At 37.2% G+C, this 16,011-nt stretch overlaps 1 protein-coding gene across 2 annotated transcripts; it reads left to right on the top strand.

The window, feature by feature from the left end:
- The first annotated feature begins 6,304 nt into the window (after positions 1-6,304).
- Positions 6,305-15,528, top strand: LOC144433835 (uncharacterized). 2 transcript variants are annotated; one of them, XM_078122212.1, is made up of 12 exons: positions 6,305-7,659; positions 7,890-7,957; positions 8,240-8,416; positions 8,793-8,882; positions 9,123-9,304; positions 9,525-9,720; positions 10,340-10,520; positions 11,871-12,059; positions 12,449-12,547; positions 12,951-13,475; positions 13,856-14,037; positions 14,437-15,528. In XM_078122212.1, exons 1-12 carry the CDS (start codon positions 6,345-6,347, stop codon positions 14,689-14,691), a joined length of 3,459 nt encoding a protein of 1,152 aa, XP_077978338.1. In that variant the 5' UTR covers positions 6,305-6,344; the 3' UTR covers positions 14,692-15,528. The 2 variants fall into 2 exon arrangements, with proteins under 2 accessions (XP_077978338.1, XP_077978337.1); XM_078122211.1 differs by having other exon boundaries at positions 13,853-14,037.
- The last annotated feature ends 483 nt before the right edge of the window (positions 15,529-16,011 follow it).

Raw genomic sequence — 16,011 nt, 5'->3', positions numbered from 1 at the left:
GGAATCGCTGTAGATAAGAGTGATTTTGTGTTTGTTTGTGATCATGGAAACAACAGAATTCAGAAATTTGACAGGATGGGAAGATTCATATGTTGTATATATGGTGAATCGTTGGAAGAACCAATCGGTATTGCCTATATTCCCGATGAAGTCCACAATAGAATCATTGTTACTGCATCTGATAAACTATTCGCATTTGAATAACTTACTTTTGTGATATCAAGATTTGATATCACAAACTGTTTACTGATGACTTTGTATCGGACTAAACCAGATGACTTATTCACTTGCTGCTGTTGCCTTTATACAGAGGACACGCCATGGCTTGAAACACTAGCCACCACTTTGTTTTTCGCGGACTGAAATAACACCATATTTCTTCCTATATAAACCAGATGAAGATTGTTATTCAGAATAGCAGTGGAAGGACTGTGTCATGGGACACAACTTGTCGATTTGCCTAATACAAATCAAATAATGTTGAGTTTAGGTTTTGAATGATGGACTTTGTGAATATTTTAATGCCTTTTAAGATGGCGGTTGACAATTCTTTATCGTACATCATCATTAATTAAATTTTTCTATTGTTTCAAAGAAACTTTAGAATATAGAAGTTTCACGATGGGTGTTTAGGGACAAAGAAAAAAACAAGTATTTATGATCGAGGTGAACGCCATGCATGCAGACGATTTGTTCACTAGAACACTAATATCTGGACATAACTATATATAACCATATCATAAACATACGGAACAAAGCTTTCATATGCATGGCTAAATTTAGAAAGATTTGAAGAACTTTATCTCGGAGATGCATTCTACTTTCATATGACAACGATACACCTCAAGTGGTGTTTTATTAATGAAATAATTCATTAAAGTAATAATTTATTAATTCACTAAGTGTTGATAACAATATATATATCTACTCAAACCGTTTTTGGATTATCCATACATTTTCAACCCATGTAACACTATATACTTTGCCTGCAACGCAGCTGTTTTAGTTATAGCTTTGTTTTCTAGTCATATGACATCATATTATGGGCAGAGTATAGACAGTCACATTCTCTCTGCCAGCAATGTTATATTGAGAAATTATGGTTGGTGTAATAAACTCAAGTCAAGTGAATTAATCTATCACTCTTTGTCATACTATATATATCACTAGAAGCACGCGGGGTGGGTTGGGGGGTTAGGAGCTATACATACTTTAAGGCGACCTACTCTGATGGTGACATATTTCAAAGTATTCGAAGGCTAACATTACTTTTGCCAATGGCATAGTACCGCCATCGGGTTGAGGGATTTCTTCGTGAGAAAGTGGTCCATTTGCAATTGTGTGGTACATAACCTTATATATCTCTATGTGTATCCCTCTGTAAGCGCATATAATTAAAGCATTCACATTGCAACCTCTGCCCTACTGGGTATCTAATTGCATCAATTTAAAAGAAATATGACCCAAGCGTAACTGATTTTATTAAGTTTAATGTCGATACAACTAGAGGGCAAAGTACAAACTTTTCAAGGAACATACAAGGCTTGACATACGAAAGTATTACTTTGTGAACAGAAGTTTGCCACAGTCAGTGGTCTCTGCACCAAGTGTTCAGTCCTTTGAGCGACGACTTGATAAACTTTGGAAAAACTTACCATACAAGTTTGACATTGACTCTCAACCATCAACTTTAGACTTTAATACACACTCAGCGCTGTATATGGCTGACAATAATCTGATTTAGAGACTGAAAAGCCTAGTATCAGATTTTTTCCTGTATTATCCCGTAGTAAAACGTTCCCGACTTTTCATAAACAACGTACGCTTGAGGAGGCATTATTCTCCAATATTTTCTGCTAACCGAAGGGTTCATCACTCGTATTTCCTTACAGCTTGCAAAAAAGATTTCGGGGGAAAGGTGGAAGTATCGATATCGTCCTAACATATCAAGTCGCGTGTGCTGGTACAAGATAACAATATAGATCGAGAGTATACACAGTGCTGTAGACCCCGTTGTACACGTGAACACATACATGTAATTTACAAATTTGTAGTGTGCATGAATATATTTGACATAGTCGCCACGCCTAGTTACGTTATTTTGTCCAACAATCTCGCTGATGCCGTCAATATCATACGTCCTGCACTGCCATTACAGTATTGTGTATCAGTTTAATACCTCATCCACTGAACTAAACATTCTCAAAGTGCTATATTAGTAATTCCTTCAGTACTGCAGTCAAAAATGAAAAATAACAAATGGTCGTCATAATATCATTGTTTTTTATTTGTATAGTAAAGTTTAACAAACATACAGGAATGAGCATTGTGTCAGTTTCAGCTTTTAATATTCAGTGTAGTCGACATCACCATCCTTTCCCAGTAGGAGGAATCTAGAAGTGTCATTTTTTGCTTTTAACCAAGAATGGGAGACTTGTAAACCGTCTGCGTAATTTTGTTGTGAAATTTTCAGCAGATTTTGCGTTTGTTGTTTTCTTGGCATTCTTGTATGTCATTGCTGCCAGGTATTTGTCTTGTTCGTCCATTCTTTCTTCACAAGTTTGGAAAGCTTCGAATTCGGCGACAGCTACAAAGAATTGGATGCCGTCTTGCACAATTGCCTTTTCAGGCACAACTCTACATACGGCTTGAGCTTGTTCTGTGGCTTCATGATCAGCTGGTGCAGCTGCCTTTGTTGTTGTTTTCTTAGCTCTTTTGTGTGTTACTGATGTCAGATAACAGTCCAGTTCGTTCACCCTTTCTTCATAATTTTGAAAGGCTGTGGTGATACCTTCAAAGAACCTGATCCTCTCTTTGACGCTCGTCTTTCTGGACATGTTTCCGCGTGGTCCATGTTCTATGACGTCATCCTGCCAATGTCAAACGTCAATATATAGCACAAAAATTAAATACTTTTATAAAATGATAAAACGACATTTTATCAGGTATCAGAGAAATTTATAAATCAAGGGTATCTTATTGTAAACCTTAGTTTAAAAGAGCTTCTGACAACTTTTCAAATTTAGTTTAGAAAAGAAAAAACAGTAATGTATATAATACACACAAATGTGAATTTTGTGTAACAACAACTGCGTGGCTTTATCCGAGACAAAAAAAATTGACCCTGAACTTCCTGAAGTAAAGAATGGCGTTATTTATCAGAATCAACTCGACTGATTACAGATAACACTAATCTAAGATGGTGGGATTCAAACATTTGGTTTTAATCTCCTACAGTGTATTAAAGACACACAACTTCATATACCAACACAATTACGTCATGTGTGTACGTGATTAGTGGTCTAGACGTCATTTGTTCATCAAAATACAAATTTCATTTTTTTTAAAGTACAATGTCGTTATTTTTCTATTATCGTATACTTACTGCAAGTTTATTATTCATTTCATCTGTTTGTACCAATGCACCCTTGAACCGTTTCTCATCTGTTTCTGTTTGTGTAGCAGTACTTCCAGTGGACTTAGGTGACACGGTGATCAGTGGCGTACCACATATTTGGGTTCCGATGGTCTTTGTTGATGGCTTAGATTGTACTGATACTGTAGCAGTTCCCTTTGGTGAAGTCTGGGTGGCAATTGTCTGCAAACTTGAGGATGCAGTTTGTATGCCGACTGTTTTCGTCTCCAGATTTTCCGTCTGCACGCTGATTTCGCGTGTACCAAGACGAGCCTCTCCGGTTTGTATACCTACTGTGGACATACTTTTGACCACGGTCGGTTTTCTTTTTCTTCTACGTTTCTTTTTTGGCGGGTTATACGTTTTGTCGCCTACACTACAGATGTTGGCCTCTGGATAAGCAACACATTGTTCGTCGTACAAAGTACTGAGATGAAAAAAATATCGAAAGTGCAATAAACTTTAGAATTAAAATGTTCCAAAATCGGAAGATCATAAACTTTGCAACGCTAACAAGTAAACATACATAGATAATAAATACACAGAAAATAGCACTGAAGAATATTAATATTCTGTTTACCTGTAGTCGATCTTAGTGTCGTCAGTAGATGGTGGCTCAGGCTTCTTGGCGGCAAAATAACGGTACATAAACAGAGTAAAGATACACACTAGTGTAATTATCATGGTGAGCAACTTTGACGTTGGTAACACTGAGAGTGAAACTAGCGTGTGTGGAACAGTGTTCCATGGACAACATTCTTATAGTCGCACACAACAACGGTGCTCTATTTTGATTGGTCTGCGGATCACGTGTCAGTGATAACGAAGGTGATTGGTGGAAAGTTTTCACGTTGTAAAACAGCAGTCACTACGCGCTGTCACAGTTACAATATAGCAAGTGATCGATCGTCTTTGTTTATCTGTAATGTGAGTTTAGATGTCCATTTCAACTTGAAACATTGATAGTGTATTTTATCGAGATAGTCTGTATTCATATTGAAGATATCTTCTAATATCAGACAACCAACACCGTTGTCGGGGCTTCTGGCTTCTTGGTCATGAGCTCGACTGCTTCCTTATCAGCCGCTTCTCCAGCAAGCGCCAGGGACGATATAGCGCTCCCCGACACAGTGTATAGTACAATTGTGTAGACCGAGTAGCCATCATTTCCCCAAATCTAACGTATACTGTCATTAATTGGAATCTTATCTATGAATATCAGGGAATGCCCATTAAAGTGACCTTATGGGTGAGAAAACAGCAATACACCATTTTTAATTTTTACTTGAAAAAATAAACAGCATGAAGCAATGTAGCCAATTACTTAATATGTTTCGTAAAATGTTTTATTTAATTGTAAACTCAAATAATCAACTTTTTTGTACGATGCGGAATGGTGTGATTAATTGTGCAGACAGCACAAGCAATTCAGACTGCAAATAAAATCTCTGTGCTACATCCCTGCCGGTAAAGTTGTCAAGTGTAAGTTACAATGATGAAAATCGAAATTAGACTAATTGTTAATTTTGACATTTTTTTTTTTTTCATTTTAAAAATTATTAATTTTTGGCTTGAATCGTATGTAATACCGATAATTTGCCAAAGGTTAAAAATAAGGTGACTTGGTATGTGTAAAGACATGTTTTACTGTCAAGATCGGTTTTTCTAATTGTACACAAACATGTTTCACGCGTGGTCCAAAGCATGTTGGTCAATTCATCCTTCTTTGCCTAGACCATAAGTTTATTCACGTGTTTATATACTTCTTTAAAGAAACAAAGAAATACAGACAGTGATAAATACCGGAACACCATGTTCAAGGGATTAGTTAGAATGTCAGTACGCCGATCGTCCAGGTTTTTCTAATGTATCTATGGATACTCTTTTACTTGCTAACTCTCTTTGATCAAGTAAAAGAGTATCCACGTCCCTGAGTTTACACATTTTGTGAAATCAGGGTCTGCCAAAGTGTAGCCTGAGTTTACTTCCAATCTACATGTTCTACTTTTTAGTGACTTCCTTGCATACCAGGCTAGTATAGTAGAGCGCCCTCTATGACATATTGTGGAAAGAGTGTATACTTATTTCACAAAAATGCATTCCGAATATATTAGCTCATATATTATGTGCGCACATTAAACAGTAAATAAACTGATAATAAAGAATGTAAGAAAGTCGATCACATCTCTCTCTCTCTCTCTCTCTCTCTCTCTCTCTCTCTCTCTCTCTCTCTCTCTCTCTCTCTCTCTCTCTCTCTCTCTCTCTCTCTCTCTCTCTCTCATAACATAACAAGCCATATTATCAGGGAATTTCAAGGAAAACTGTGCCAGTGAGAATAGGATTTCTCGATATTACATGCATTGTCTGTGCCGTTAAAATGTCTTCATCTACTATTTTCACTGTCAATTATGTAATACCCATTTTGACATAAATCAATCAATCAATCAATCAATCAATCAATCAATCAATCAATCAATCAATCGATCAATCAATGAAATTAGCCACATACTAACACAGGGGCGTGTAATATTTCATAGATTTGTTGTTTTCCAGGTCTACAGGCTAAATATAACAACCTTTTGAATACTAGTATATATTCCTACCTGTACAGGGGAAGAGAGTATACGTAGTACTATATAGATTGATACATTTGTAGCAGCAAGATTCGTATGATATTTTCCTAAGAAAACGGAAATCTAAGCAATAATACACGCCCCTGTGCATACTAATAGAAGAACGACTAAAAGTCATAAAGTTTACAATCATTACAAATTCGTAGTCCACTTGACTGAGTCTGCGCAATGAAATAATAATGCGCATGAGTCATGTGGTAATCACATGCCAAATATTAACCAATAGCATTTGATCATACTGACACAGCCCTTTCGGTAGTGCTGAAGGAACCCCCGAATATCAACCCGACGAAAAAATGGACGGGAATCCCGACCAAAACTGGCAAGGGCATACTCAAAATGGCGGCCCCCATGAAACCAACCAGACGGACCAGAAAATCACACAGAAAAACGACAACGATGATAAATTTGTTACCAAAGAAAACAGCGAGGTGAGTCGAAATGAGGAAGAGTCAAATGGGCCCCATGAAGCTGTTCAAAATGGCGGTGAAGCCGCCCCGGATGGTGTTCAGTGGATTGTCATCTCTCACGCTGACAACGCGAACAATCAAAGCAGCAGCGACGTTCACGCATTAAAGGTCGGAGCCATCGTTGCCGAGAGGTACAGTGACGAAGAAACACCACTGTGGGAGGATGAAAGCATTACTCCCGACCCATTAGATAAAGACAGAGGAATGCAAGATGGCGGAGTGAAATTGGGTCACGTTTTGGAAGGTGGGTCATCAGAACCCGGAAGTAAGGGAAATCCAACCATCTCACAAGATGATAATGCACCCGTTCATCTTTTAGAAAACATCACTCAAGAAAATCCGAGTGAAGTACACAAATTAGGGAAAGAGTTCGATATAGAATCTCTCATAGAAGGAAATTTAGGAAGGGACAAAAGCAACACACTTATGACTCCACAGGAGCTAGAAACTATGCCTGATGAAGGAATGGAATTTGAGGAATCGGTCGGTCCAAAGAATAGTGGGGCATCGAGTTTAAATGACAGTGTGTGTGACAGCTTTACTGAAATTATGAATGCAGGTGACAGTGAACAGTTCGAAAACAATGATTTGAGCGATTCACTGGAGCCAGTATCAAACCAAGTTGAAACAACTGCCAATACTAGTAGTACTACGAATAAAGGACAGGGTGCGACTATTTACATCGTCACAACTAAAAGCACAAGAAAGGAGGATGGAACTATTCAGAGAATTGTAACAATAAATCCTGCCGACCCTAGACTTGTTTCAAATCAAGGAGTACTAACTTTGCAGGGACCCAGTTCCTCTACACAATCATCATGCTCACAAACTGTGACAGCAAACCAACAAGTGTTAACATTGTCGGGAAGTAATTCTTCCATCACACAAGCTACATGCGCACAAACTGTACCTACTGCTATGGCTGCACATACAAACGTTGTAGTCACTCCTTCCAGTGAATCTCTGTTAAACACACCAGTAAGTGAGGGACTTGTAACAGCTCCTGTTAGTGGGGGATTAGTAACGACGCCACCTAGCGATGGTTTGATTTTAATGAATGAACCATCAACTGCTGGGCAAACACCAGTTGTTCCGACTAGTGGACCACCAGCAAGTGTGTCAGCAGGGGTGAAGTCAGAGGGTAAGTTGCTATCATAGACTGCTATATTATATGAAATGCTAATTTATGGTGACATTGTTAATCAATATTTTTCAATAGTGATTTCAAATCATGGCAATGAAAATATTAACTAAAATATAATATCATGTACACATTATTGTTTTGCTAATTTGAATGAAAATGTTGTGGCACTTCTCGCTATTACATAGTAGTACATATATTTGATATGAGTTCCGTGTTCTTTGTTTTAGCTCAAGAAGGAATAGAACCGGGAAAGAGTGACGGAAATGAAATGGAAAATGAGATACCTGCAGGAGAGGTATGTGTCTAGTTTCTGCAATATCTGTTAGCAAATCACTTCCTGTACTAAAAATAACAAACTTTTAAAAACATTATTTCTAGTTTTTTGCAATATATTTAGACACCAAGTAGGAAAATATAGTAAAGTTGTTTTATAAATAAAATGTCAAAAATTGAATACCCTGTGTCTTATTAATATGGTCACTGTAAATTAGTCAAAACAGGACTATAGATAATAGAGGAAACCTGACCTGTGAAAATACCTTCAGCTTTGTTGAATAATTTTGTGATTTGTCACCAGGATATGACTGATGAAGAAGAAGATGAGGACGATGAAGATGAGGACGACGATGATGGTGATGATGCTAGTGGAAAAGTATATTTTTGTCCTGAGAATGGCTGTGGTAGAAAGTTTAACTCAAAGGCAAAACTCAAACTTCATGTGTCAGCACATACGGGAGAGGCAAGGCCTTTCAAAGTAAGTATATACTTTCATAGCTGGCTTGATGTTAGGGTTCTCATCTGAAAATAATATTAATTCATATTTGTATAACAAAAGAGCTCAGTGTTATGCTAATTATCATGTTTTCATGAAGTCAATGTGCTGCTTTAAAATGACTAGAGAGGACTGTACATATTAGTTAGTAAAAAATCAATGGTTTGAAAATGTGGAAAGAAATGATAAAATTTCAGTCACTATGATGTGTCAGATTTTCAGTCAAAGCTGGACTGAGGTCACATTTTGCACCGATACATGTATGTACTTCACATACGTACGTAACTACATGTATGCACATAACCACATCTGTTGGCTCTTGTACATTGATTGTAATATATTTATCTTCCCTTTTCAGTGTACCTTTGAGAACTGCGTATGGGCTTTCACCACCTCCTATAAACTAAAGAGACATTATGCTAAGCATACTGGAGAAAAGCCATTCAAAGTAAGTATTATGTTTACCAGTTGATTGTTTAGTTGTGTGATACAGTTATATTTTGACGATGAAGGATCAGTGACTTTGAAGTAAATTAAAGGGGAATGTTACGCCAGGAAGTAAAGGTATTTTCTTAAACTTTGGGTTAGAGAGTCACTTCATGTTTTCACATCATATAAATATCGCTTAGTTGCCAAGAAACACCAAATTGAAACTCGTTTTCACCTTTGTCTTTTTTGTTTCTCCCAGTGTCCTGTCGGTGGATGTGGCAAATTTTATACAACTGTCTACAATCTGAACAGTCACATGAAAATACATCTCAGACCAACTACTCTCTTCCCATGTGATGTCGAAGGCTGTGGTGAATCGTTCTCCACACGACGGAAATTGGAAACGCACAAGCGAAAACACTGTGACGATAAAAAATTCATGTAAGTATGAACAATCCGTACTAGGTTTTGCTGACCTGATGATACTCGGTGAATAACGACTTGTCATTTTGTTCAGAAATATGTTATATGCTAGGGAGTATAACCCTATTCCTAACCATAACTATAACTCCCTAACTTGATACAAATGTGTATCAGCTCAACTTTATTCATGTTGATAAACTCATCACTATAAGCTGTCTTATTTGTACTTTCTTCACAGCTGTGATCATCCTGGCTGTAACAAGGCATTTGCCACGTCTAGTGCACTTGGTTCTCATGTACGAAGTCATCAAAGAGAAGAACAAATCTTTCCATGTACCTTTGAAGGATGCGAGAAGAAATTTGATAAACCGTGTCGGTTGAAATTACATCTAAGGTCACATACTGGGGAAAGACCATACGTCTGTCCATTTCAGGTATATTCCACCACATTTTAGTTTCCCACCTATGTTGTCATTTTCAAAAGAAATGCCATGAGAGCGGTACACAACATGAAACAAATGTAGGCCTAAAATCACATCGTAGCAGTACATTAAGCTGTCAACAATATTTGACTCAAACAATTCCATTGGTTTCAAAAAATTCAAGGATCTTAATTAAGCAAAGTTTGCAGAATTCTTCGGTTGAATATGCAGCCAACATTTGCTATGAAATTCTGGGAAATGATTTTTTCAAAGGATGTTACAATATTGAAATATCATAGCCCTCACATCTAGTCACTTCTTGAGTAATTTATTCATGGTAGTTATTCAATGTCTTGCCGTTTGTTCAACCTAGTGCAAGAGGCCTTATTTCACTTCTGCAATATTTTTTAACTATGCATACATCAAAAAGTAGAAACTTGTGAGAAGGACTCGGTAACCATTCTACCATTCACTACTTAAAGTTCATCATGTGTAAAAACAGTTTTCAATTTGCAAGAACTCTGCTTCTGTGTTTCATATTCATGCAAATATCGACATATTACTTCAGTATTAAAGAGACTGGGAGTGTGTTGGTTGCTTTGGTTACAAGATATATTTACTTTCTTTTCAGGGATGTGAATGGGCATTTACATGTCTACAGAAATTGACCAGACATCAAAGAAGACATACAGGTGAAAAGAAATATGTTTGTCCTGAGGATGGCTGTGGTAAAGCATTCACAAGAGCTGAACATCTTAAAGGTCATCTAGTCACTCATACTGGTGAAAAACCATTTGAATGCCCTGTCACAGGTAAGCACTCTCACGCTATGTATGAGTTGTATAAATGTATCTTTGAATGCCCTGTCACTGGTAAGCACTCTCATGCTATGTACGAGTTGTATAAATATGGCTTTGAATGCCCTGTCACAGGCAAGCACTTTCCTCTCTATGTATGATTTCTATATGTAACTTTGAATGCCCTATGACAGGCAAGGATTCTCGGAGGATTAATTTTCACTGTAGCTTGAAATCTGAATTTTTCTGTGGTGTGGTCTTAGATTTATTTAGATAAACACACATCTATATAAAGACTCGCATACACACAAATACATAGGCACACACGCACTATTATTACACATTGTATATTATTACAAAACTATTGAAATACAAAGATCCCTAAGAAAAACAACTTTCAGCTGTATTCCTGAAGCACAGTGCGAATTATGTATGTATGTATGTATGTATGCATGCATGTATGTATGTATGTATGTATGTATGTATGTATGTATGTATGTATGTATGTATGTATGTATGTATGTATGTATGTATGTATGTATGTATGTATGTAGAAAGAAATGCATAAGGAACTAATAAACCAGTCCGTATATATAGCTGTTAAATCCGACATTTCGAATAAATATTCTTTTTCAAAGGAAAAATTGGCGAGACAGAGAAATGCCAGGTGAAAACCCGAACATTTCTAAATATAATGGAACAAAACTGCGCGTGATATAAATAAACGGTTATACGTGGGATAAGTTCTTAAATTCGCACGCACCTAATAGAACCCAATAGAATACGCCTGAAATCTAAAAAAATACCCAATAATCATGATAATTTTATTGGGAAAGACGAGAATAATCTATTAATTCCAAGGGGTTCCAGCGTTCCAAGACGGAAAATGATTTCTTCTTCCTTCAACCTCAAAGCTTTCTCATCACCAGAAACCTTACAAATTCCTGAAATGGACATATCTGATACATTATGGTCGTTTGTAATAAAATGCATAGATACGGGATAGTTACGATTCTTTTGTCTGGTCAAACGGAGATATTCCACGAAACGGTCACCAACATTTTTGACATGTAATGCAATACACTACATTACTAATACAAGTAAATCTACTTGTAACAGGCACACTGTTCTTAGGGCCAAAAACATGATTAGTATTAATAATGAAATTAATGTATGTATGTATGTATGTATGTATGTATGTATCTATCTATCTGTCTATCTATCTATCCATGATGTGTAGCTGTCTGCATATATGTGACTGTAACATATATTGTCTATACCACTAAATTCAGCAGTTGAGTTCCTTATTTCTCACTATGTACCATATGTATTATTTTGAGACATCTAAATGATTTAATCTTTCAGATTGTGAAGCCAAGTTTTCAGCTCGTAGTAGTCTGTATGTCCACATGAAGAAACATGCTAACACCAATGATAAAAGCAAAGAGAAGGAAGGCTTTGATTGTCCAGTCCAAGGTTGCCATAAAGTGTATGCCAGTAAAGCTAGTCTCAAAACACACATCAACAGACTACATAACATCAACACAGTGGCATGTAAGTACTGGGTTTCTTTTAACAGACTCAAAACTTATCAATTTTCCTAACCATTTATGATTGATTCAGCTGTGTTCTTCATAGTATCATCAAAACAACTTTGTTAGAGGGGAATGCCACGCTAGGAAATAAAGATATTTTCGTACACTTTAGGTGCAGGAGAGTCACTTCATGATTTTACGTCACATAACTTTCACTCAATTGATGGCCATTACCACAGTATATAAAATACTTATACAGACAACAAACCTGTAAAACTGGAGTGACTGTACAATAGTCAGTAGGGGTGGAATTTGTATGAGTGACCCTTTCATTCATAGACGACAAGTACCTGTGGTTTACTCTGTATAGCACATATTTATATTGCAAACATTATTTTACTTTGACAGTGGAGGCCAACCAGTTTGGTTTTATTTATATCAATCCTGAAGATTTGTCTGGGACCACTTTGGAAAACATTACAGGAACCGGTGATGGTACACCCACAGGTAAGCACTGTATGAATATTCCACTTTCAAGATGCCTGTGTGGCACACATCCTGGTGTTCCTGGAGGCATGCAAAAAAAAATATTCATAGCAAACGAAAATATTAAAACACTTTAATCTCTTAGATCACTGGAAGCATAATAAAATGTAAATCTGTGTTCTTAGAAGAGGTATTATAGCAATTAGGAAAACAAAAGTTTGATTGCATATTACACCTGATAATACTACTGTGGTCATTCATAAAAGTCAACCAGTAGTTGGCATTTTGTAAATTTTGGCCATATCTTGAAAGACCTCAGAGAACAAGGTATTATACACAACACACACAAGTGCAATACATGTATCTGCTGTGACGAACGTGCATTCTAAGAATTTCACTCTTGGTATTTTTGTCTCCATTACAGTGGTGCGCATTGCTCAAGTTGGACAGATAGGACAGGTTGATCAAACAGCTGATACCAGCACATTTGATTTACAAGTCCAGCCTACAGCAGTCACAGCTGTAGCTGCTGGCCAGGACAACTCATTCCCACAGGAAGGTCAGTTTGATGACCAGAACTTAGACAATGCCACTGAAAACGTACAAGATTACTTAACCACCACTGATGTCGACCAACCTATTGTGACTGCCACCAACTTACAACCAGAAGTAATGGCACAACACGTTGGCAGTAATGTTGTCACTCAGTTTGTGGTAAACCCAGACATTGCATCTGTCAGCTCGGTGACACAAAGCCAGACACCAGAGACAACAGCTACATCTGAGAGTCCATTACAGTATACCACCAGGGTGTTCCAAGCCAATAACAGTGGTGCTGCCAGGACTGATTACAGTGCTATACAGGGTCTTACTGTGGTGCAACACAGACCTGTAAAACGACGGAAGATATTTCATAACGTTCCAAGTCCTGATTCAGAAAAGGCAACAGGTAAGAACTGGAAAGGCTCTAGGGCACAAGGATTCTCCATTTGTATCGGACTGGTCCATTGCTTTATCACGGGTGGGTGGGTGGGGGGGGGGGAGCTCCTAACAATCAACACAGTAGCCAAAGTTAACTTAATATTTCACCTAGGCTTTATCTCTAAGTGGACATTTCATTTGGTAACTTCACCTGTGTTGTGTGACTACTAAGGACTTGATCAACTTTCTGTGTACAAAGTGTTTGTTCTTAACACAAAGAGTTTCAAACAATGAACATAAATATTATAGTGTATCTCATTATTGTTGCATCATCTTGGTTGTCATACCTTCATCTTCTAATGACTGTAGATTTAAGAAAGACTTGTTTACGTTTATTGTGTACAGTAGATGATGAACACAGTCTTGATGCGTCTGAAGATTCCACCAATCCCACTTCACCAGTCTTCACTACTACAGCTGCAGTCAATTCACCTGCATTCACAACCACTGGTGTAGTTATGACATCCAGTGCCATTACACTACGGGACCCAGCTACTGGTTCACATTATGTCCAGACACAGTTGCTACAAGTAAGTCAGTTTCCCACCAAAATTTACATGACCAAATGTCAAATTTGTTACACATCTCAACTTTATTTTTGGTGTGAATTAAAGAATTAACCATCGTTGATCAATTCTTGTAAATAAATATCGCTAAAACGTGACTAAATTTATAATACAAACATTTTGACGTTACTGGAGGTCATATATTCAGGTAGCACAAGGTTAAAGGTCAGATGTGATCATGAAGAGGTTAAAGGTCATAAATGATTGGTATAAATGAAATGTGTATTCAGTGTCGTTATCTGTTCATTAAGGGCAGCTGTCAACTTCTGAGCACTCACTCTACTATGATATGAACATTCCGGCAATAAAATGAACCTATGTAAAATCAAAATGTTAAATCGAAATATCTGATTTTGTTGACAGGATGACCCACCATCAGACCAAGATATACCATTCCATCCAGACATATCACTGCCAGCGTCGTCTACCAGTTCAGATCAGTCCAGCATTTCCAGTGAACTGCCAGTTACAATCTTACAGGAGCCACAGAGTAACGGCGATGATGATAACCCATCAGAGACTAATGTCAGTGATGACTATATAGAAACTCATAGCAACTCAGATAGCAATGTTACACCATTCACTGAAAGTACGATAAATCTACAAGACCTGGCGTAACATTTGTCGCACCTTGTTACTTGTTATCATGCATATATTTTACATTGTGTGACATGGCGTCAAGTTTTCACTGTGACTTGTCCAGTTTTTCACATCGCTTGACTTGGAGTCAAGAATTTCGCACTGTGTTACTTATCCTAGAATTGTTACGCTGTGTGATGAAGTGAAAGGTTGATGGTGCTAAGTAAGCAGTTGATGTTATGGAAATGATGCTATTTGTCTTGTATCTCACACACACAACTCACAGTATACGTCAAAGATTTCCGTCGACTCTCAGAGAAAACTTTGTACAAGTTTTGAATATGTAAAACAAGTGTTTAATACACTAATGTGTACCGACAGCATTCTCCATCATTGGTTGCTGTGGTAACAATCAGTACAGAATAAACTGTTGATGGCATCTAAGAAATGCTTAAGAACTTTCAAATGGTAAATAGAATCTTTGAGCCAAAGTATTGTATACAAGGGGAAAAAATTGAAATTGCACCATCACAAGTTAATTCATCAATGAAATGTCATCTGTGATGTACTATACAATTTAGTGTGTTGTTTCACATGTCTGTGTAAGTTACCCAAGCTTTTCAAGTCATTGAACCCAAGACCAAGGCAATAGTATTTACGTAGTCCATTTATATGTAAAGCTGGCGAGATAAATTATTTGCTCATTTTATGTTTTTAAATTCAAACCTTCATCCCCAGTACACCAGTAAATATAAACCTAAACTTGCACATCAAATACATTCTCACAACTCAAGATAAGGAGAGAAGCCTTGACCTTGATCTATAAATAGAATACTTCATCATAGAATTGAATATGGGTATTTTCTTGCCTGTACATGCTACTTGTGGTTGGGGGGGGGGGGGGGGGGGTCAAAGAGGGAACTCTTGATTTGATGATTCAATGTACACAACCCATAACCTCTACACTTTGTATATATTGGAGGAGGAGGAGGGGGGCATTTTTTTTTGTATGAAACAGTATACTGTTGCTCCTTGCCACACAAAGTTACTTGAGTCGGGCAAGTATGGGTTGCAATTGACCGATACTGAACTGTATGCTTTTGTATGTAACAAGACAGTAGTTTGCAAAACACACTGTACTATAAAACGGTAGATGTTAGAACTAGTAATTATATGAGTGATTATAATTTAATATGTATTGTAATACTCAATAAAAGATAATGGTGTATCTATATATTTGTTGTCGTATTCACTTCACACTGTAGTCCTTTCTGCCCATAACAAAATGGACCATACATGTCATGTCGCACACATGTATTCTGAGATAGAACTTTTGTTCCAAACATAAACTTGCAAACT

The sequence above is a fragment of the Glandiceps talaboti genome, chromosome 4 (genome assembly GCF_964340395.1).
Source record: "Glandiceps talaboti chromosome 4, keGlaTala1.1, whole genome shotgun sequence".
Lineage (NCBI taxonomy): Eukaryota > Metazoa > Hemichordata > Enteropneusta > Spengelidae > Glandiceps > Glandiceps talaboti.
The sequence above is the reverse complement of the archived record's forward strand: the minus strand, read 5'-3'. Positions and strand labels throughout refer to the sequence as shown.

Coding starts and splice junctions, on each gene's coding strand:
- LOC144433835 (XM_078122211.1), top strand. CDS start 6,345: ATGGACGGGAATCCCGACCAAAACTGGCAAGGGCATACTCAAAATGGC. Junction 10,521..11,870: donor ATTTGAATGCCCTGTCACAG/GTAAGCACTCTC, acceptor TTAATCTTTCAG/ATTGTGAAGCCAAGTTTTCA. Junction 13,476..13,852: donor TGATTCAGAAAAGGCAACAG/GTAAGAACTGGA, acceptor TATTGTGTACAG/TAGATGATGAACACAGTCTT.